The sequence below is a fragment of the Elgaria multicarinata genome, chromosome 3 (genome assembly GCF_023053635.1).
Source record: "Elgaria multicarinata webbii isolate HBS135686 ecotype San Diego chromosome 3, rElgMul1.1.pri, whole genome shotgun sequence".
NCBI classification, from domain to species: Eukaryota; Metazoa; Chordata; class Lepidosauria; order Squamata; family Anguidae; genus Elgaria; species Elgaria multicarinata.
Window position 1 is genome coordinate 144,458,272 of NC_086173.1, and position 20,908 is coordinate 144,479,179.

At 44.7% G+C, this 20,908-nt stretch overlaps 1 protein-coding gene across 1 annotated transcript; it reads right to left on the reverse strand.

Moving 5' to 3' along the window:
• Window positions 1–1,224: 1,224 nt before the first annotated feature.
• On the reverse strand, window positions 1,225–20,869 carry CCDC51 (coiled-coil domain containing 51). The gene is made up of 4 exons (XM_063123456.1): window positions 20,781–20,869; window positions 16,746–17,081; window positions 15,271–15,435; window positions 1,225–2,763 (listed from the first exon to the last, which is right to left on the reverse strand). Exons 2-4 carry the CDS (start codon window positions 17,025–17,027, stop codon window positions 1,984–1,986), a joined length of 1,227 nt encoding a protein of 408 aa, XP_062979526.1. The 5' UTR covers window positions 17,028–17,081; window positions 20,781–20,869; the 3' UTR covers window positions 1,225–1,983.
• Between the last annotated feature and the right edge of the window lie 39 nt (window positions 20,870–20,908).

The window sequence follows — 20,908 nt, forward strand, 5'->3', positions numbered from 1 at the left end:
TTTCTAGCCCTTCTGGCTGAGGAGATAACAGATTTAAGCAGGGATGCCTAATTAAGATTTACAGCAATTGAGGACAAGGTTTCAGTGCCTTGCACATTTTCTCACTTCTTCCTGTTATTGTGCAAGGTAAGAATTGCAAGGACAAGCTGAGTGCGTGATCTCGGGCCAGTCACTTCCCCTCGGTTTATGCCAGTTTACAGGTCACAACAATGAGCAAACTTTTTGGGATCTCTGAATTGGCCTAATTTTATTTATTACATTTATATCCCACCTTTTTTCTTCCAAGGAACCCAAGGTAGCGTACATAATCTTCCTCCTCTCCATGTTATCCTCACAACAACAACCCTGTAAGGTAGGATGGGCTGAGAGTCTGTGACTGGCCCAAAGTCACCCAGTGGGTTTCCATGGCCGAGTGGGGCCTAGAACCCGGATTTCCCAACTCCCAGTCCATCACCTTAACCACTACACCACACTGGCTCTAATGAAGGTATTACAGTAATATGGACTCTAGCATATTCCTTTTGGCCAAAACCTTTGCCTTTTGTCTAACTTGCAGGGTTGTTGTGAGGTGGGGAACCCATCTAGTACACCACTCTATTCATGCATTGACAGGGCCACATAATAGTAGCCTTTGAGATCAAGGACTGCACTTTCAATACATGAGGAAATGGTAATAAAGGCAAGAGTACCATAAGAGTAAGTATGGGAAGTTTACAGACTATAGGCTGCATCTTAACCCTCTCTCCCCTCATGCAGCTCAACTACTCACACCCATGTCCTGTGTGCAACGCAGGAGAAGCTATAAGGAGAAGCCAACGCTTTTACTGCTGGCTGCGCTGGGGAGAGAGAGTTTTAAAGAGCTCTTAGCTCATTTGGGAGAAAAATGGCTGAGCTGCCCAGTTGGAGTCCTTGGGATTTAGGGTGAGTGTGAGGGCAGTTGGAAACCCATGTGGGTTGGATTAAGCTGTAAATTTCCTAGCCCTAGGGTAAGGCTTGGCACAGGAGCAAGGCCTAGCGTGAGCGGGCGTATAAGAACACCCTCTGAGAAGAATTCCTAGGTGACTTAATGCAGAAGTATAACTCTTCACATGTTATTCTATGACACAGCCAAGAGATGTGTGAAGTGCAAGGAGAACTTGTGTGTTTCTGATGGTAAGGAAGATTTAAAAAGTCAAGAGTCTCTGTCTGCCTGTCTCATACACAAACGTACACCAAATTCCCAAGTTAATAGCTGGTATGTTTAATTTTCCAAAGTACCCACATTACAATTTCATAGGAACTGTGAGACAGAGCCGTCTAACTCACTGAAAAATTGAAACTCCTCTTAATTTGTTCTTCAAAAGTACACAAGGTAAAACCCTATTCAGGCATTCAGGCAAACCCACGACGAGGGAGCATTTTTGCCCCATCCTTTTGTCACATCCCTCACTCTCTACTTGTGAAGGGAACTGCCTCAAAAGGAGAGCCTCCTCTATCTGTGGCGAGTCTCCACGGAAGCAAGAACACTGATTTTCAGGTACAGAACACCTGAATAGGGCTTATGATTTTACTACCAGTAGCTGAGCTTCTCCCAAACTGGCACGCTCCAGGTGTGTTGGTCTGGGGAATGCTGAGAGTTGTAGTCCAATACATCTGGAGGGTGCCAGGTTGGGGGTGGCTGCAGTAGCCCCTAAAACTGCTTCTCCCATTATGATCAACCTGGGGGGACATGAAGGCAATCCACCTGGTTCCAAGGCAATGCGCTCCAATGGGGTAAAAAAAAAAAAGGAAGCTACGAAGGGTCAAATTCCACAAGCAGCTCTGGAGTGAACACAAGAAGGACATGTAGATGGTATTTTTAATGCAACACATTTGCATGCACCTCCAGCCGCTGGTGCGATTTCACAAAATCGCTTTTGAAAAGTCATCTGAAGAGGAGAGTCGTCAATGCTCAAGGAACGTCATTTTATTACCCTAGGAAATTATTTCCTGCTGAGCTGTAGGCTAATTCCCCTTGAGCAGCACATAGAGCACGGGAAGCGTGATGGCGAACAGAGTACATGTGAAGGCCGTGCTGTAGATAGAGTTCCTCTTCATGTGCGCTTCCAGCCTCCTCTCTGTGTTGCACAGTTCTAGGACCACATCGTCCGCCTCAAAGGCCTGGCTGCTTCCCTCTGTTGGAGAGCTAAGTATTAGTTTCTCCCTGGGTGCGGGAAGAGGTGCACTCTTGACATTCTGTACCTCAGCGGCCATTTGCCCTAAACCTTTTTCCAGGTTGCTAAGCTGCTGTTGCAAGCTTCCAAGGAATGAGCTTATTTGTTTAGAGTAGGTCAGCTGCTCCTTAACGGACACTAAGAGAGGGTCTATTTTTAGTGATGCGCTCGCGTTGCCTTTGGCCGAGGAAGCCCCCTCCACTTCCTGTGATGTCACAGTCACAACTTGTAGGATGTTCCTCAGGTTGGCAATGAGGTCACTTAGGTCCCTCTGCTGGGAGTTATAGGTGGACGCCTGTTCTCGGATAGCTTCCTGAAGGCTTATCGGTCCCTTTTGCGCTTCAAAAACCAAGGCTTTTAACTCCTGCAGCCTCACGCGGTTGACATAGGTGGAACCCAGGACCCCAATTACGGCCCCCAACACTGAGCCAATAATGGACCAGTTCTTTGTTTTCTCAGCTCTTGTTCGTTCTTTTTCGTGGCTTTCCCTCACCGCAGCTGAGAAGAGAGAGAAAGTCTCCCGCTCGGATTCCTCAGCAGTTAGATAGGTGGTGCGGTATCTCTTCTCTTCCTGCAAGAAAGCCAAGAGGAGTTGCTTAAAAGGGCAGCATGTTAAAAACTAGAAGAAACTTGGATGGTTCATATAACCATTATCAATGTCAACCTCTATCATCATCATCATCAATAATAATAAAAATAGTAGTAATAATAATTCATAATAATAGCATTTCAATCCCAATTGTCATCTAAATAGGCTCTCCAAATATCAGTAGAAAGACAGCCCTTGCAATCCTTCAGGTTTGCAATCTACAAAACTCAGCACACGACGAAAAATGGATGGGGAGGGAAGAGGAGGAAAACCAGAGCCTCGGGTACCAGTTCTTCAAGTTACAGTTCTTATCACAAATGTAAACAGTTTAGGTAGCCCAATGGAATGGGTGCTAGCTAGGTGACCACTTAGGGGAACCGTAGCAGGTGGTGTCTCAGCAGAGGAGATGGCATAGCCCCGCTTCTCTTCTGAAGAGAGGGGCAAGATGACCACCAGGACAGGATGATATTAAGGTTGCAAACTTTTTACTATTCCCCTGCTCCTACGCCTTTAACAGCAGTTTGATGTGCAGACATTAGCAGATGAGGATGATTATCTTCATATCATGAAATGATTTCTGCAGCACAGGCTGCTGTTAACAGCACAAGAGCAGGCCTGCTGTTTTTGTTGGTCAGTTGGCAAGCCTGGCTGATATGGCCAAAGATCTGCTGCTGAGGTCATCAGCATGGCACACTTGCCTCAGTCCGTTCAGCAGTGGATGCATGACGCCAGCCGATGCCAATTCTGCTGGAAATGTGGCATATGGGATTAACAAACATGCACCAGCTGAATTTCAAGGACTTGGGGTGGAGGGAGCAAAAAATACGTAGATATGTAGGCCAATGACTATCAGACAATTCTGTTTATGGCACAGGTCCCTGAAAAAACTAATGCCACAAGGCATTAGAATAAGGCAAGAAATAAATCCAATGAATGATTAAACAAACAAATAGGAACCAGACACAGGAATGCTCACTGGGACTGTTCAAAACACAGTGAGGAGACAAGATTGGGATGCATGCAGCCTGTACTAGGTTCAATTCCCAGCATCTCCATTTCCAAGAACTTCAGGTTAAGGCTGCCTCAGCCTGCCCTGTTGGAAAAATGCTGTCAGTCAGAGTAACAGGGCTGGCGCTGCTAAGAAACTACCACAGGCAGCAGTTATTAGAAAGCAGTGGCAGCAAACTCTTCTCCATTCCTCCTGAAGCCCCTGGGCCTTCCTTTCTCTTGGAAGGCAGAGCTGTGTGTGCGACAAGGCCTGTCATGCACCCCCTAATTAGCCTGTTGCCCTCAGGTACGACGCAGGATGCTATCCCATTGCCGGTGCTGAAGGCTTCCTGTTGGCTTCCGTACATGGAATGAAGGGTATCATTTTTGCCTCAGGCTGCAAAATGTCTTGGTCCAGCCCTGCAGAGTAAAGTAGGCTAGACAGATAAATGGTTTGACTGAGCATAAATCAGGCCCTTATGCTCTTTCATTCTGGCTGGGGAAACGTTGCTTTCCACAAGAACATACGGAGAGCCTTGCTGGACCAGGCCAAAGGCCTATGTAGCCCAGCATTCTGTTCCCACAGTGGCCAACCAGATGCCCACAGGGAGTCCACAAGCAGGCCATGAAAACAACAGCACCCTCCCACCCATGTTCCCCAGCCACTGGTGTACATAGGCATATTGCCTCTGATACTGGAGGTAATATATAGCCAACCACACCAGTAGCTATTAATAGGTGTATCCTTCATGAATTTGTCTCATCCCCTTTTATTATTATTATTATTTATTACATTTATATCACACCTTTTCCCCTCCAAGGAACCCAAGGCAGTATACATAATCCTCCTCCTCTCCATGTTATCCTCACAACAACAACCCTGTGAGGTAGGTTGGGCTGAGAGTCTGTGACTGGCCCAAAGTCACCCAGTGGGTTTCCATGGCCGAGTGGGGACTAGAACTGGGATCTCCCGACTCCCAGTCCAACACCTTAGCCACTACACCACACTGGCTTTTAAAGCCCTCCATGGCCATTGCTACCCACCCCAGGTGCCAAGCTCACCAGGCCTTGTGGAGAGAAAGAATCACCAATCTAGAGCGACCGCTGTAGGAAACCTGCCTGGAATGCTCCTGCCCAGCTCCATCTCAGAAGCACTGAGCCACTGCTACAAGAGGCCGGCGGCATGTGTAGGCCCAGGAGGCAGCCGGCTGCTGCCTTCGTGCTTTCAGCCTGGCAGCAAACAAGCTAATAAGATCATTACCTCATGAAATACTGGGGCTCTTGGGGGAACACAAAAACTTGGTCATCCCAGAGAAGACAAGAGATACTGCTTGTACTCTGCCTCTTCTCCCCAATCCCTGAGTCCTGTTTGCACAAGCATTAACACGGCTTAGCACCACTCATTTCACACTGGAAGAGCGTGTTCTCAAAGAGACGTCTGTATTAAGTTAACATGCCCAGCGGCAGCTTCAGTTAAAACGTGGTTAAATGGAGGTTTTCTTCCCTCTCTTTTGACACATTTGGGGGGGAGCATTGTCACAATCTCATGCTCATCCATGTAACCACATATGTATCTATGTATCCTATTAAGTAACTGGAAATATTCTCACCATCATTAGTACCCTAATTAAGTATTCCTCTACCTGCTAAAGAAGAAATAACTGGTAGAGCCGAAAGGATGAATCACCCCTATTAAACTCACCCAACCAACCACGAGTTTGGTCTAGAGCCAAATCCTGCTAACAGGGAGAAGCACTTACAGCCTGCTCCTAAACATGTTTGCTCTAGAGTAAATTTCATAGAAATTTATAATTTATAATTATCGCTCATGATTGCAACCTCATTTTGACAGGATGCCTAGATGTAGCTTTGACAGAGCACTGGACTAGATGGCTCTTGGCCTGATCCAGCATGGCTGTTTTGTAGACAGATTCCTTTTCCTTCAAGCACTGCTCCGCAGCAAAATGGGCACCGCTACATGAAAATGAACACCAACCCACCCCATCTTCCTGTGGGCTTTTATTGCATATACCTCTGGCTCATTCATTCCTGAGAAACAGCATGAGATCTCATTTCCTTTCCAACTTAAAGCCCGCAAATCCACCCTCCTCTTTAAAATGTACACGTTAAGCTTCTCTGTGCAGGGATTTGTCTCGGGTACGTGACTCATAAGCACTAGGTGCCCACGCTCTGAAGAGAGCTTTGCAGACAGTTGACCATTTGCAGTGACTGGCCGACACATCACAAAGGGCCGACCAGGTTTTCATTCGCGGCATGGAGTTTTGGAAGAGGCCTTCATGGGGGCATCACAGCAGTTCAATACGTAACAAGGCAGCAGTTCCAAGACGAGGCTTGCTTAAACCCATTCCACATCAAAAGAGTCAGGGGAGAACCAACATCTTCCAACATCTACCCTTTTTTGATGCTGGTTATCCTCTAACCTGAGGCAGGGGAGGGCATGTTCTCTAATCCATAGATCCATCTGGCTGCCAAATTTGGTTCTTGAATCACATCCTAGAAGGGGTGGAGCACAGGCAGGGTCCTGTAGCTCAGAGCTAGAAAAGTCCAACTTTGAAAGTCCTGGGGAGAAATAGGCCTCCTGTTGTCTTTTCTCCCCTGGTCTCCAACCCTCCAATCCTTCCTTCCAGTCTTTCTTCTTTTGCCATAACTTGTATTTTATTGTTAATTGTTTTTAACCATTTTAAATTGTCTTAATTTGGGGGGGGGGAGGTATGTTTTCATTCCTGTTGTAAGCTGCCTTGAGTCTTTTGTTGAGAAAGGTGTCTAATATATTTCACCACCACCACCACAACAGAGATGCTGAATTGCCTTGGGGATGTTCTGGCTGATACGTTTCTCCTGCACAGCCATGAAACATTTCCGGTGAGCAAGCTTAAAGGTGCCATAAACCCAGTACAAGAGTATGGACAATCTGTGAAAATCAATGCCTATTCAGAGCCAGGACCACTCTCCTCCAACATGGCACCCACCAGATGTTCAGCTACAACTCCCATCAACCTTGACCATTGGTTATGCTAGACAGGGGGTGATGCGAGTTGCAGTCCAAAACATCTGGAGGGCATCAGATTGGGGCAGACTGACCAGAGCTGTCAAAGCATTTCAGTATGCAACACTGGCTTTTTAATACTTGGTTTAGCCCAGAGGTAGACAACTTCCCGGGGGGTCTGGGAACTGATTGCTCTGCTCCCTGGAACCCAGCAGGGGCTGCACCCTTGCCCTGCAGCTGAATTTGTCATTAAATTTCAGTGGCACAGCAGGAAAAAAAGGTTCCCCCCCCCTTTTTTTTTAAGGTCAAACCAACTTTTTTTTTTTTTTTGCTACCACACTGCCAAATTTTGACAACAGGCCGTGGGTCGTTTTCTTGGGGATGTCGGACCTTTGCTCCGGCTCTGCCATATTTGGGCAGGGAGGGGTGCATGTGGCCCAATGGCCATGTCTTGCCTGCCCCTGGTTTAGCCCACGGTGGCCGCATTGGCTTTTGGCACTGGAAACCACTGTATGCAGCTCCATCTGTGTCGGTACTTCCATAGGCTCCATTTGGAACAGATGCAGAGTTCCTGAGCAAACACATCTGCACTGCCTGGGAGGGACTCCATCTGCCTGCCGACAGAGAAATGTCAACAGGACTACCAGGATCACAGCTCTTCCCTCTTTTTCTCATGACCGCTCTCTCCCAAGGGAGTATAGCACAGCCCAGTGCTTTTTTTAACCCAACGTGAAGTACATAACAAGGGAAACAGAGAAAAAGATGGAACAGCTCTGCCGTGACTGCAAACATTGCAGAAGCTACAGAAGCTGTGCGATCCTGGGTGCGCATGGGATCCGTGCCCGTTGGCAGCTTTCTCCATAGTGTTCTCTTACACCTTCAGGGGCACCATTTATTAAACCAATAGCCTAGTGTTTTAATCTTGTAAACCCCCTTGAGTCCCAGAACTGGGGAAAAGGCGGAATATTATAATAATAATAACAACAACAACAACAACAACAACAACGCAGCTTTACCTAATCATGCTGGTGGAGGATGATGGGACTTGTAGTCCATTCTGGAGGTTGCCAGGTTTGGGGAAGGCTGCACTAGCGGTTTGTGAATGCACCTAATGGGGTCACGTTGTAAAATGCTGATCGGTAGGGAGGTTGATGAGGGCGTTTGGTGGTGCAGCAGCAAAGCCACATAAATAAATAAAAAATTCACGGCCACAAAAGGTGCTGATGGCTACTGGCCGAGATGGCTTTAATAGGGCAATCCTATTCACGTTTATTAGGGATGGATGGGCCACAGCACAGTGGTATTTCAAACGCTTTACATGCAAAAGGTCCCAGATTCAATTCCCAGTATGTTAAGGGAAGGCTGGAAAAGACCCCCCGCTTTGGAAACCCTGGAAGGCTGTTGCTAGTCAGCACAAAAAGGAGGAGAGGCTGGCTCTGGTGAGAAGATTTTTTATTTTTCTTGTTAAAAAAGTTTTCAAAACTTCACGGATAGCCCAACGTTTCAGTTGGTAACAATCCTTCTTCAGGGGCTGTTTTTAACACAGATATACATATATATATATTACAAACTACTAAATATGCATAAATACACCAGGGACATTACCATTACATAGGAGTTGTTAATATTAGAGCCAGCCTCTCTTCCTTTTTGCACATACTTTTGGTGTTTCTCCCTCCAACCTATCTACCGTTGCTAGTCAGTGTCCACCAGGGTTGTTGACCCCTTTTCAACCTAAGGCCGAAATCTATTTTGGAGAAGTTCTGAGGGGCCACATTTCAGTGGAGGGCGGGACCAAAAGCAAAAGGGGCGGGATCAAGAATACCTGCCTATTGTATCTGAAAGGTCTTACTGCCATTGGTTAAGCCTTAGTTAAGCCTTCTAGAACGGGAGTGGGGAGGGAACTACATAAACACTGGGAGACCACCAAAAGGTCAGCAGTCAGGGGAAAGTGGGTGGAGCCATGTGGAAAACATGGGAGGGCTGGAGGGAGACCCCAGGAGGGCCAGATCTGGTCCATCGGGATGAGCTTCAGCACCCCTGGTGTCGACAAGACTGAACAAAATAGACCAATGGTCTGACTTGGTCAAAGGCCTAATATACACCAAGAAGGATATTGCACTATGAAAGCAGTATATAAGAGGCAGGAGCCACACTACTGCTTTATAGAGGTATTGAAATGCAATGACAACTGTTGGGGTTAACTGACACATACCATATACTGCTTTCATAGTGCTATATCTTGCTTGGTGTAGCTCCTGCCTTTTATATACCGCTTCCATACTGCTTTCATAGTGTAATATTCTGCCTGGTGTAGATTAGGCAGTAATTAGACAGTATCTAGTAGAGGTTGGTGGCTCCCATTTCAGTGGGGCTGTGAATCCATTCCAGGTTTCAGAAAGAACCAGCCAGAACTCTAAAGGAGCACCTTGGATAGCTCCTTTAGCATTCTGGCTGGTTCTGAATGAAACCCAGAATGGATTCACAGCCCCACCAACATTGGAGCCACCAGCCTTCACTGGCAGCATCACATGTTTCTTTCCGAATGGGACTGACCCCCTCCCAGTAAGTGTGTTTAGGTTTGCAGCCTAAAAAGGGATTGGGCAGACTGACAGACGATAGGTCGACTAGTGGCTCTTGGCCAGGATGGCAAAATGGAACCTCCAGCTGCAGAAGTAGTATATCTCTGAACGCTGATCGCTGGGCGGGCAAAAGTTGCCTACATGTCCCTGCTTATGGGCTTCCCCAGAAGTGCCTGGCTGGCCAGTGTAAAAATCAGAAGGCCGGACTAGACAGAGCCCTTCGTCTGCTCCAGCAGGGCCATTCTTAGGTTAAGTAAGAAAACTATTTCAGAGAGACGGAGAGACAGACACACACTGCTCAGGCTCTTTCAGAGGGAGAGATTAAATTTCCTGATCATTATTGTGGTAGGTGTGTATTTATAGTGAAAGTTGTTATGCGACCCAACCTGTACAGCAAGTCCTGGCCAGTCATCAAATATGATGTAAAGAGCAGCTCATCCCGGAATTATGCGTGCATAAAAGAAGAAAGAGAAGTTAACAGTATTGCATTCTTTCGCCCTGCTGCAGGGCATAAATGGATGAAAAGATCTTGTTCAAGCCTCTTCTCTGTGCAGCCCCCCCTCCCCAAAACCACCCCCACATCAACAAAACTAAAGCAAACATACTTTAGGAATAGAAGGAATGTCAGGCCCACTGAAATGTTCTTCCAAAAGAAAAGTTCTGTTCTGGAGGAATGGCAAGTTGGCATTGGAAACAGAAAAATAATCATAATCAAGATGATAATTCAAGGAGCATATTGCTAAAAATATTAAGACAAAGAATAACAAACTCTTTAAATAGATCAAAAGCAGGAAACCAGCCAGGAGAGATGGTTAGATGACAAAGGATTTGCTACAGGAAGATTGCAGAGAAATGTAATGAATTCTTTGTGTTGGTCTTCAGTGTGGAAAATGTTATACAGCTACCCATGCCAGAACTAGGGTTTTTTCCGCCCCCTAGGGAATCCCATTGCACCAACCAACACCATTGGTGTTTCATTAGAGGTTGATTCCGATAGTGCAGCATAATTTACACTAGCAGTAAGGTCAAATTGGATACTGCCCAGAACTTTTTCACTATCAACTGCTGAATTTGCTACCATACCATGCGGTAATGGCCCCCGTCTTAATTGGCTTTAAAAGTGGGTTAGACAAATTCATGGATGGTAAGGCTGCTAGCCTTGATGGCTATATGGTACCTCCAGGATCAGAGAGGCAGCTACAGAACAACCGGGGGGGGGGGGGGCATGGCCATCTAGAGACAGGCCAATGAGCAATTTTCGAGATCGATAGGATTTTCCACGCACTGTCTTGCTGTTCGTCTTGTGGCCGATTTCCATTTGCGATCACTGCTCATTTTGCCTGAACAGAATGGGAGATTTGAGCCAAATTATTTGTGCAAACTTCCTAATTTGCACATGTTCTCTACAAAGACTAAAGGCTGATTCAGTCTACAGAGGAAATTTGCGCAAATCGGACTGGGAATTGGGAGCAAGACAAACGCAAGCACGTAGTCCACAATTTACGAATGTTTTCGGCAGACACATGCTCACGCTCACATTTCGAGCTTTGAACAGGGCAGGCTTGCATGCTTTACGAAAAAACCCGACATTCTCATACATTCCCGTGGCTCTCCTCTAAGCTTTTCAGTGGCATCTCTTTGGCAACTATTGGAAACAGGATGGTGGTGAAACAATTAGGCTTTTGGTCTGATCCGGCATGGCTCTCCTCATGTAAAGCAGATAGGAGGGCTTTTTGAGTATCAACCAGAAGGAAGAATGTGGGAGACTGAGGCCTTTGCTAGACCTACCTGAAAATCCGGGGGAGAGGAGGAGAAACCTCGCGTTGTGAATAATGCGAGATTTCACCCTCTTTTACACGCAAGGTGTGATGAGCTCAAAAGGAGAAGCGTCGCGCCTGCCTTTTTTAAAAAAAATCTTAAAGGGCCAGTTGCACACGATCGCTGGAGCAAAAAGGTAAGGTGGGTTCTTTTTTAAAAAAAAAATTCCCTGCTCCCCCCACCCTAGCCCCGATGTAATCACGTGGAGCCAGGAAAAGCCGCGAAAACGGACCACACGCTCGCGGTCTTGGGCTCAGCCCGAGACCACATGAAAAACCGGGCCCAAAGTGTAGGGCTTTATCCCAGGGCCAGAGAGGGATGATCCCTTCCTGAGCCCAGGATCCCCTGTGCGTCATCTGGACGCACAGGGGCGATCTCGGGTATCAGCCTGGGATAACCGCTGGTCTAGCTAAGGCCTGAGAGCCACTGTGGCATAGCAGTTAGAATGTTGGACTCAGAAGACCCAGGTTCAAGTTTCACTTGGCCATGAAGTTCACTGGGTGACTTTGAGCTAATCTCAGTCTAACCTGCCTCACAGGGTGGTTGTGAATATATAACGGAGAGGAGATGATGTATGCCATCTTGGACTCCTTGGATAAAAAAGCAGGATATAAATGTAATCAGTAAATAAATTCCTGCAGGACAGTCAAAAGGAAATAATTCTTCACACAATGGATAATTAACTTATGGAATTCATTGCTGAAAGATGTGGCAACAGCTACAGCCTTAGCTTTAAAAAGAGGATTAGATGAATACCTGGAAGACAGGGGCTATCAGCGTCCATGATGGCTAAATGGAACTTCAGATACAAAGTCAGCTTGGCATTAAACATCAGCAAAAACAAAACTGAAGAATGTCCAAAATGTCCCATGGAAGAAATGGATGAAATCTCAGAATGTTTTAAAAATATGTAGTTTTATTCCGAGGAGTTGGACTCCTCCTCAGAATAAAACTACAGATTTTTTAACATCCTGAGCCTTTGTCACTTTATTCCATTCAATATCATTATGTCATATGCGTTATAGTTCGAAGCGATTCCTTACTGTTTGAGTTTAAACACATGTTATTCTAACTGCTTGTTACCAGAAAAACCCAGCAGACATGGATAGAGATGATGTCTGTATTAAGGCTTTGCAGAGGCCAGGTGGATGAGGACCAATAAAGAGAAACACATGGGTTTATGGCACACTGGATTACTGGATTTGTTTAAAAAAATCCAAAGATCAATATGAAATCCATTTAGAGTCCATTGGAATTCTTATTGTGATTATATAAGGTTGGAAAGGAAGATTTTTCCTGCAATGTTAGGGTTTAAAATTAAATTGAATTTCAAAAATCCAAAGCCTGCCTAGCGTTAACTTATTCCCCCCCCCCTATTTTTCACTCTATCTCACTTTTTTTTTCTATTGTGTTTTAGATTATCCTGTGTTTGCCCCCAAAAGCATGTCTTCATGAGATACAGAATTGGTGCATGAAAATCATGATGATTGATAACATTATGCAAAATTCTAGTATGTGTTTTTTTTTGAAGCACAGAATATATACAGCCTTAAATTGACGCTAGCAGATTTCTGCAATCTGGTGTCCTCGAGATGTATTGGACTACAACTCCCAGCATCCCTGACCATTGGTCATGCTGGCTGAACGTTTTTCCTGTAATGCTAGGGTTTAAAATTAAATTGAATTTCCAAAATCCAAAGACTGCCTAGTATTAACTTTTTTTCTTAGTATTATTTTCACTCTTTCTCACTTCTTTCGTTCTATTGTGTTTGAGATTGTCCTGTGTTTGCCCTAAAAAGCACGTTTTCATTAGAGATACAGAATTGGGTTTGCAGCAATAAGGGGTTCACTGCACTCCTAATTTCAAGGGTGAGTGCTTGACAGCTCCACTAGGTGTTCTCCATTGTGAACATCGTACGGCTAGCTGGGTTCTCTGAGCAGGAAACAGATTGTGCTCCAGAGCACCCTTCCCCAACCTGGTGCCCTCCAGATGTCTCGGGCTACAACTCCATAGGAAGCTGCCTTATACCAAGTCAGGCCATAGATCCATCTAGCCCAGTATTGTTGACACTGACTGGCAGTAGTGGTTCTCCAGGGTTTCCAGCAGGATTCATTCCTAGCCCTACATGGAGATGCCAGGGATTGAACCTGGGACCTTTTGCATGCAAAGCAGGAGCTCTGCCACTGAGCTACAGCCCCTCCCCTCAACCCCAGGGCTAGATGGGTACACAGCCACGTTTTATAAACATTTTCAAGAAATACTAAACCCCTATCTGGTAAGGGTATTCAATGATATGTTGAAAGGAATGCCTCTTCCAGGGACTTGGACACATGCAAAGATAATAGTGACGCCGAAACCCTTCAAAGATCCAGCTGGTGTTGAATCTTACAGACCAATAACTCTGCTTAATTTGGACTATAAAACCTTTACAACTGTCATGGCAAATCGCCTGAAGAAAATTATTAATAAATATATTCATCCAGACCAGACAGGTTTTGTCCCTCGATGCCAAATCTCTGATCCTATTCGAAAATTACTGAATATATTATACCATTCTAAGTCAAATAAGCTCCCCTTCGCAGTAATATCACTAGACTATTTTCAAGGCCTTTGATTGCTTGGAATGGCCATTTCTGAAAGAGGCCTTACATAAGATGAAATTTGAACAAAATTTCCTGGATATAATAGGTAAGATATATAATGACTCCATAGCAATGGTCAGGGTAAATAATGTTAACTCAGATAAAATTGATCTCTTACCACTGTTATTTATGTCAGCACTGGAACCCCTGATACAAAATCTTCGGAACAATCCAAACATCAAGGAAGTTAATATAGAAAATGAGGGATAGCTCTTAGGTCTTTATGCAGATGACATGGTACTGACTACAAATCAACCAATCAATATAGCTCCATACTTGAAAAAAGAATTAGAGGAGTTTCATTCTGTGGCCCACACAACATGATCATAATCAACCTAGGTGTAGATTAAGGCCAGCGTCGATTTGACTATTAGCCAACAGTGTGTTTGATTGACACATCCACCCCTCTCTCCCCATCTCAGTCCTCCTGCTGGTATCCCATCAGCCATTGTGAGTTCTGCCAGCTGGACTAGAGCAGCCGCCACCGCTTCGGTCAGTCTTGCCAGGGGACTCTGTAATCGGCGAAAATATTCAACTGCGTGCAACGAAATAGTTAACAGTGCCCGACACAGAACACAATAACCAATGGTTGTTCAAATAATCAATTCTGCACAGCGTTGGTTATTTGTGTTGGTTATTTCAGCAGAATAACCAAATGTGGTGCGAATAAAGTCCCGACAGACAACACAATAACCAACCGTCAATTATTTAACGCGGCGTTGGTTACTGTGTTGTCCGAACCCAGCCTCCGAGTCAGTTCCTATGCCTTTTCAAGATGCTTCTGCAGAAGTCCTGGCCCAATCCTTACACCCTGGGACTGCAAAACCGAAGGGAAGCATGTTCTGGCCCCATGCATCAGCCAGAGGACTAAGGACTGATGGGCTCTGCATGCGTGTTTTGGGGTGGGGTGTTGTACGTTTACAATGTGTTGTAAGCTGCCTTGAAAATTTTTCAACTGTAAGGTGAGCTACCCATACTCAAAACAAATAAATAAATAAATAATATATTGCCACCAGAATAACTTTCACAAACCCAATCCTTAGAATGTGTATATAAACAATATGCCTTGTTAGTCTTTTATAAAGACCAGAAGAAAACGATCTTTCATTGGAACACGCCTTCTGAACATAAAATTTCAATGCATTGTTGGTGCTTTGCTGCCCACCCAAACACTTTTAAATTCTTTTAAGGACAGCCCCATTATGGAAGGATGTGGCCCAGTGTTCTCATTAAAAGTGACAGCAACATGCAACTCCATCAGAAATCAACAGAATTATTGTGGATTTTGAATCTGCAGTTTTATTTGCTGTTAATGTTTTTAGGTGTTCGCGTAAACTTCCTTGAGGCAATTCCAAAAGGTGGGGTTAAAAAGTTCCTCCAACAAAAGAGAATAAATACAATTCAAAGGAGAGAGCAGATTCACGCTACTCTAGAGTTCTGGGCTAGTCCTACCTGCAGTAACTTGTGCTCTGACGTTGCCAGTTCCAGGTACTGAATGTCATCGCGAGAGACTCGGTCCAAACGATCCCGAATTTCCTTCAGTTTCAGCTGCTGGGCCTCCCAGTTTTCACGAGCTTCTCGTACGATCCCGCGAGCCACCATAAACCTTTTTTCAGCCTGGAATAGGATGGGTAGGAAAATAAGAGTTTACCATTGCCATATCTGACAGTCTAATCCCACTGAAGTTGTGAGTGTTTGTGCTAACAGCAGCTGTAACTCACTTTGAGCCTGAGAGCGAAAGAGAGAAAGGGTAGGATAAAAATTAACAGATAAATGAATTTATTTAAAACATTTTTGTCCCATCTTTCCGGCCATCTTTTCTCTGAACGACAACCAATTAAAACCACCCCTACAAAAATTAAGAGTGGCAGCGGTTAAAATAGTAAGCAAAAGGCACCCAACAAAATAAAACTGCTTCCAGCAGAATTAAAACTCTTAATCCTGGGGTCCCCAATGTGGTGATCACAGACATCTGTCTTGCTAACTCCTCCTGATTTTTATTTGATTTCTTAAAACAACAACAACTAGGAGTCAGGCTTGTTGCAAAGTGAAGTGCTGCCGTCCTTCACCATCTTTATTTGGGTTCAAAAGAGTGGCTTTATATTTTGGAGCTCAGCCCCCACCTCTGCCTTGTATTTAGCTTCTTGGGCAAAATACTTTTCTTTTAACCTCACCAGTCTGGCTTCTGGGAAACTAGTGGCCATGCTCATCATGGCAGCTATTTTATGAATGGGCAAGTCCCCCTGTGGCAGCCATATTGTAAGAGCACCCATGACCCTCTCTTGGAAGTCCAAATGTGCCCACTGATCCCAAAAGGTTGGGAAACTCAACCATAAACCTTCCTAGAATGGAAGGTCTTCCCAATGTAGTGAAAAGCTGTTAAGACGGAATGAGACAGGATTCCTTTGAGATTAGGGTGACCATATGAAAAGGAGGACAGGGCTCCTGTATCTTTAACAGTTGCATAGAAAAGGGAATTTCAGCAGGTGTCATTTGTATATATAGAGAACCTTGGGAAATTCCCACTTCATCACAGTTAAAGCTGCAGGAGCTATACTAGAGTGACAAGATTTAAAAGAGGGTAGGGCACCTGCACCTTTAACTGTTGTGATGAAGAGGAAATTTCACCAGTTTTTCCAGATATACAAATGACACCTACTGAAATTTCCTTTTCTATGCAACTGTTAAAGATACAGGAGCCCTGTCCTCCTTTTCATATGGTCACCCTATTTGAGAGGGAATTCCAAAGCCTAGGAACATCATATTAAAAAGGCCCTCTCCTTGGTCCCACCCAGCTGTAGTTTGGGGGTCTCTGGAACATGCAAAAGAGCTTCTGTTGACAATCTTAATAAGAGGCCCGGTTCATATGAGAAAAGACAGTCCTTCAGATAGATTTTTTCCAAATGTGCCAGTCATTCCATCCTTACCTCAGTCACATTTCCTTGGGCCTCTCGGACTTCATTGAGTCCAACGAATTCCTCATATTTGTCCCACCAGCTTCTGGCGACTGCAGAGACTCGCTGAAGCGAGTTTCTTCCCAAAACCTTCCCAGATTCTGACAGGCGGTAAAGAACATTTGTAGCCATTTCCATTGTTGTAGTTGCTTCAGGCCTCTTGGAGGCTGGAGAACAGTACATCCGCACTACGCACAAGCGCATTTTGTGACTCGTCAGAGCTAACCAACTGTGATGTTGCATATTGTGGTACATAGATATGACACTTCATCGACCCCGAACATAAACTCCAGCAATTGTGAAAAACACCTGCAAGCACACAGAAGCAAAGACTGAAATCTCAATGCAGGTTAAAAGGCTACAAAAAGAAAACTCTTAAAGAAGGTCTTTTAAATGCAGGATGCAAATTTAGGTGATTATTCCAAAATAACCTTGCAGTGTATAATGGTCATTCTCAGATCCAGGGTTTACAAACAGGAAGAGAGGTTATGTGGATTCACAGCATGCTAAAGCTTTGGCTTTGGCTATGGGGCAGTATATAATTTTACTTTTATTTATTTTATTTTATTTATTACATTTCTATACTGCCCAATAGCCGAAGCTCTCTGGGCGGTTCACAAAATTCAATAAATAAATAAATAAAGCAAAGAACATTTTGTTAAAAAATGTACGAACACCTGAAGCAAGGGTGGGCAACTTCGAAGGGTCCAGGGACCACTTTTGACACCCCCAGACCTCTCCGGTGACTATCCCTGCCATGTCACTGAATGCATCGGCAGCAAAAAAATAAAATAAATGGCACTTTGCCAACGAATGTCAGTGGCATACCACCAGGGAGGAGTAAAAAGGGCAACTTTAGCTTGTTTTCAAGCTAAATGTATCCTTTATTTTTACCCCTCCATGGGGGTTTGCCACCACCACAAATTTTAGCAGTGCAGAAATGGCAGCACATACTGCAGCCTGTATGTTGTCTAGTCTTGTCCTAATGTCCGATACTCCACATTTCGGGAGAGGCTGTTGGAGGAGCTTAAAACTGCATAGATACTTGTAATGTACTGGGAGTGAATTTCATTTAACTCAGTGGGGCTTACTCCTGAATAGCCACGTGTAGGATTGCACTGTAAGACTCTGTTGGCCAACAGCCACATCTCCTTAAGGAAATTCACCTCATCCTCTATAACGAGAGCCTTTTTTGGCTGAGGAGCGGGGTATAAGTATGATAAATAAAATAAATAATAAAATAAAAATAACTGCTAGTTCAAAGAATGAGGACCACATGTCTGCCTACATGTTTGCCTTAACAAAAACAACTCCTGTGAACTCCCTTTGCCCTGTACCATATCATTCCCAACTATTATTATTATTATTTATTTATTTATTTATTTATATAGCACCATCAATGTACATGGTGCTGTACAGAGTAAAACAATAAAATAGCAAAACCCTGCCGCATAGGCTTACATTCTAATAAAATCATAATAAAACAATAAGGAAGGGAAGAGAATGCACCAAACAGGCAGTATAAAAGTCAGAGCAAAATCAAGTTTTAAAAGCTTTAGGAAAAAGAAAAGTTTTTAGCTGAGCTTTAAAAGCTGCGATGGAACTTGTAGTTCTCAAATGTTCTGGAAGAGCGTTCCAGGCGTAAGGGGCAGCCGAAGAAAATGGACGAAGCCGAGCAAGGGAAGGCCCGTGATATATATTTTTTACCCTTACTAAAGCCATAGAGTTTTCTAAGGGCTCAATCCTATGCATGTTTAGAAAGAAAAAAGTCCTACAAATCCCAGCATTTTTCTGCCTAAACATACATAGGATTACGCCCTAAATCTCTGTGCTTTTACCAGTTGCGGGACGAACAGACCGACAGACAGGAAGAGATTCAACAAATACATTTTTTTCCAGTAGAGAAACACAGTAATGGGAGGGTTGGAGAGGAAGAAAGAGCACCCCAACTTTTGAAGACCCTTGCTGCTCTTGACTTATAACATGTAGCAAAAGAGGGATGACTGGCTGGGCCCAGGTGAGTAATGCTTCTTTAAGAGAAGAAGTGACCATCTAGAAAGAGGCAATTGTGAAGCTACTCCTAAATACCAGGGGACCCTGAAGGATGTTCCAGCTATTAGCCAGTTGTTAATCTTCTCTTTAGGGGAAAGGTGCTTCAGCAACAGTGGCAGCAATTCAATTCCAGACAGTCTTGGATGACATGGATTATCTAGATCAGGGGTATTCCAGACGTTATGGCCTGGAACTCCCATCAGCCCTTGCTAGCATTGCCAATGGTGAGGGATGATGGGAGATATACGCCAACACACCCGGAAGGCCACAAGTTGCCCACCTATTTCCAACCTGTTGCGACCCTGCCAATTCTCCTGGATCTCTCGGCTTCTTTTCATTAGACTGACTGTGGGATGCTTCAGGATTGGTTGTCGGAAATGTTGATTGTGAGACATGGCGCTCCAGTGGATCCATTCCTACTTGGCTGCCCCGTTTCAGATGGTACAGGGGAATTATTTAGGGTGACCCTATGGAAAGGAGGACAGGGCTCCTGTATCTTTTAACAGTTGCATAGAAAAGGGAATTTCAACAGGTGTCATTTGTATGCATGCAGCACCTGGTGAAATTCCCTCTTCATCACCACAGTTAAGGCTGCAGGAGCCCTGCCCTCTTTTGAATCTGGTCACTCTATTATTATTATTATTATTATTATTATTATTATTATTATTTATTTATATAGCACCATCAATGTACATGGTGCTGTACAGATTACACAGTAAATAGCAAGACCCTGCCGCATAGGCTTACAATCTAATAAAGTTGTAGTAAACAATAAGGAGGGAAAGAGAATGCAAACAGGCACAGGGAAGTGTAAACAGGCACCGGGTAGGGTGAAGCTGACAGTATAGGGTCAGAACAAACTCAATATTTAAAAGCTATAGGGAACAGAACAGTTTTTAGCTGAGTTTTAAAAGCTGTGATTGAGTTTGTAGTTCTCAAGTGTTCTGGAAGAGCGTTCCAGGCGTAAGGGGCAGCAGAAGAAAAAGGACGAAGCCGAGTAAGGGAAGTAGAGGTCCTTGGGCAGGCGAGAAGCATGGCATCAGAGGAGCGGAGAGCACGAGCGGGGCAATAGTGTGAGATGAGAGAGGAGAGATAGGCAGGAGCTAGACCGTGAAAAGCTTTGAAGGTCAACAGGAGAAGTTTATATTGGATTCTGGAGTGAATTGGAAGCCAATGAAGAGATTTCAGAAGTGGAGTGACATGGTCAGAGCAGCGGGCCAAGAAGATGATCTTAGCGGCAGAGTGGTGGACAGAGACCAGCGGACTGATGTGAGACGAAGGAAGGCCAGAGAGAAGAAGGTTGCAGTAGTCCAACCGAGAGATAACCAGTGCGTGAACGAGAGTACTCTAATATAGCTTAGTGACCAGACTACATTTTTAATCAGTATTTTTTGTATTTTATGCTTGCTATTATGCAATCGGAGAGGCGGGTAAGAAATATATTATTATTATTATTATTATTATTATTATTATTATTATTATATCTATAACTGTCTTTAATGCACAGTTAAGGACAGAAAATGCGGTTCCCACGTGTGAAAGCATGGAGGCTTTTGGCTGATTAGTGGACCCCAATACAACCCATTAAGTCGTTTCCCCCAACCTAGTGCCCTCCAGATATGTTGAGTGCAAGCCAGGTAGGCTGGGATTTGTAGTCCCACACATCTATAGGACACCAGACTATGGGAGGCTGCTTGATGGGATCCATTAATCAGGCAAAAGTCTCCAGGCTGCCAGCAAACGGGAACAGCATTTTCCACCCTTCATAACTGTGCATTCCGGCTGGTATTAAGAATCATTGCTGCCCACCAGCAGTTCCCTCTTCTGCTGCACCCATTGCCTTGCTATGCCCCGCCTCGCCCCTTTCTCGGCTGCCCACCTACCCTCAGCGCCTCCTTATATGCATTGCCGCTGCCCCCTTTCACTACATCCAGCGACTCAGAATTGCACTCCTACCTGCCAGACCACCTTTCACTCACTTCTTCTTCAGTCTGGTCTCAATCCCGCGCTGCAAAACCGAGCTGGAAAGCGTACCGAAGTCCGGGCGGAAGAAATGTCGGGATGGGTATAGACGAGAGTGACCC

Coding starts and splice junctions, on each gene's coding strand:
- CCDC51 (XM_063123456.1), bottom strand. CDS start 17,027: ATGTACCACAATATGCAACATCACAGTTGGTTAGCTCTGACGAGTCAC. Junction 15,436..16,745: donor CCCAAGGAAATGTGACTGAG/GTAAGGATGGAA, acceptor ATCCTATTCCAG/GCTGAAAAAAGGTTTATGGT. Junction 2,764..15,270: donor CAGAGCACAAGTTACTGCAG/GTAGGACTAGCC, acceptor GCTTTCTTGCAG/GAAGAGAAGAGATACCGCAC.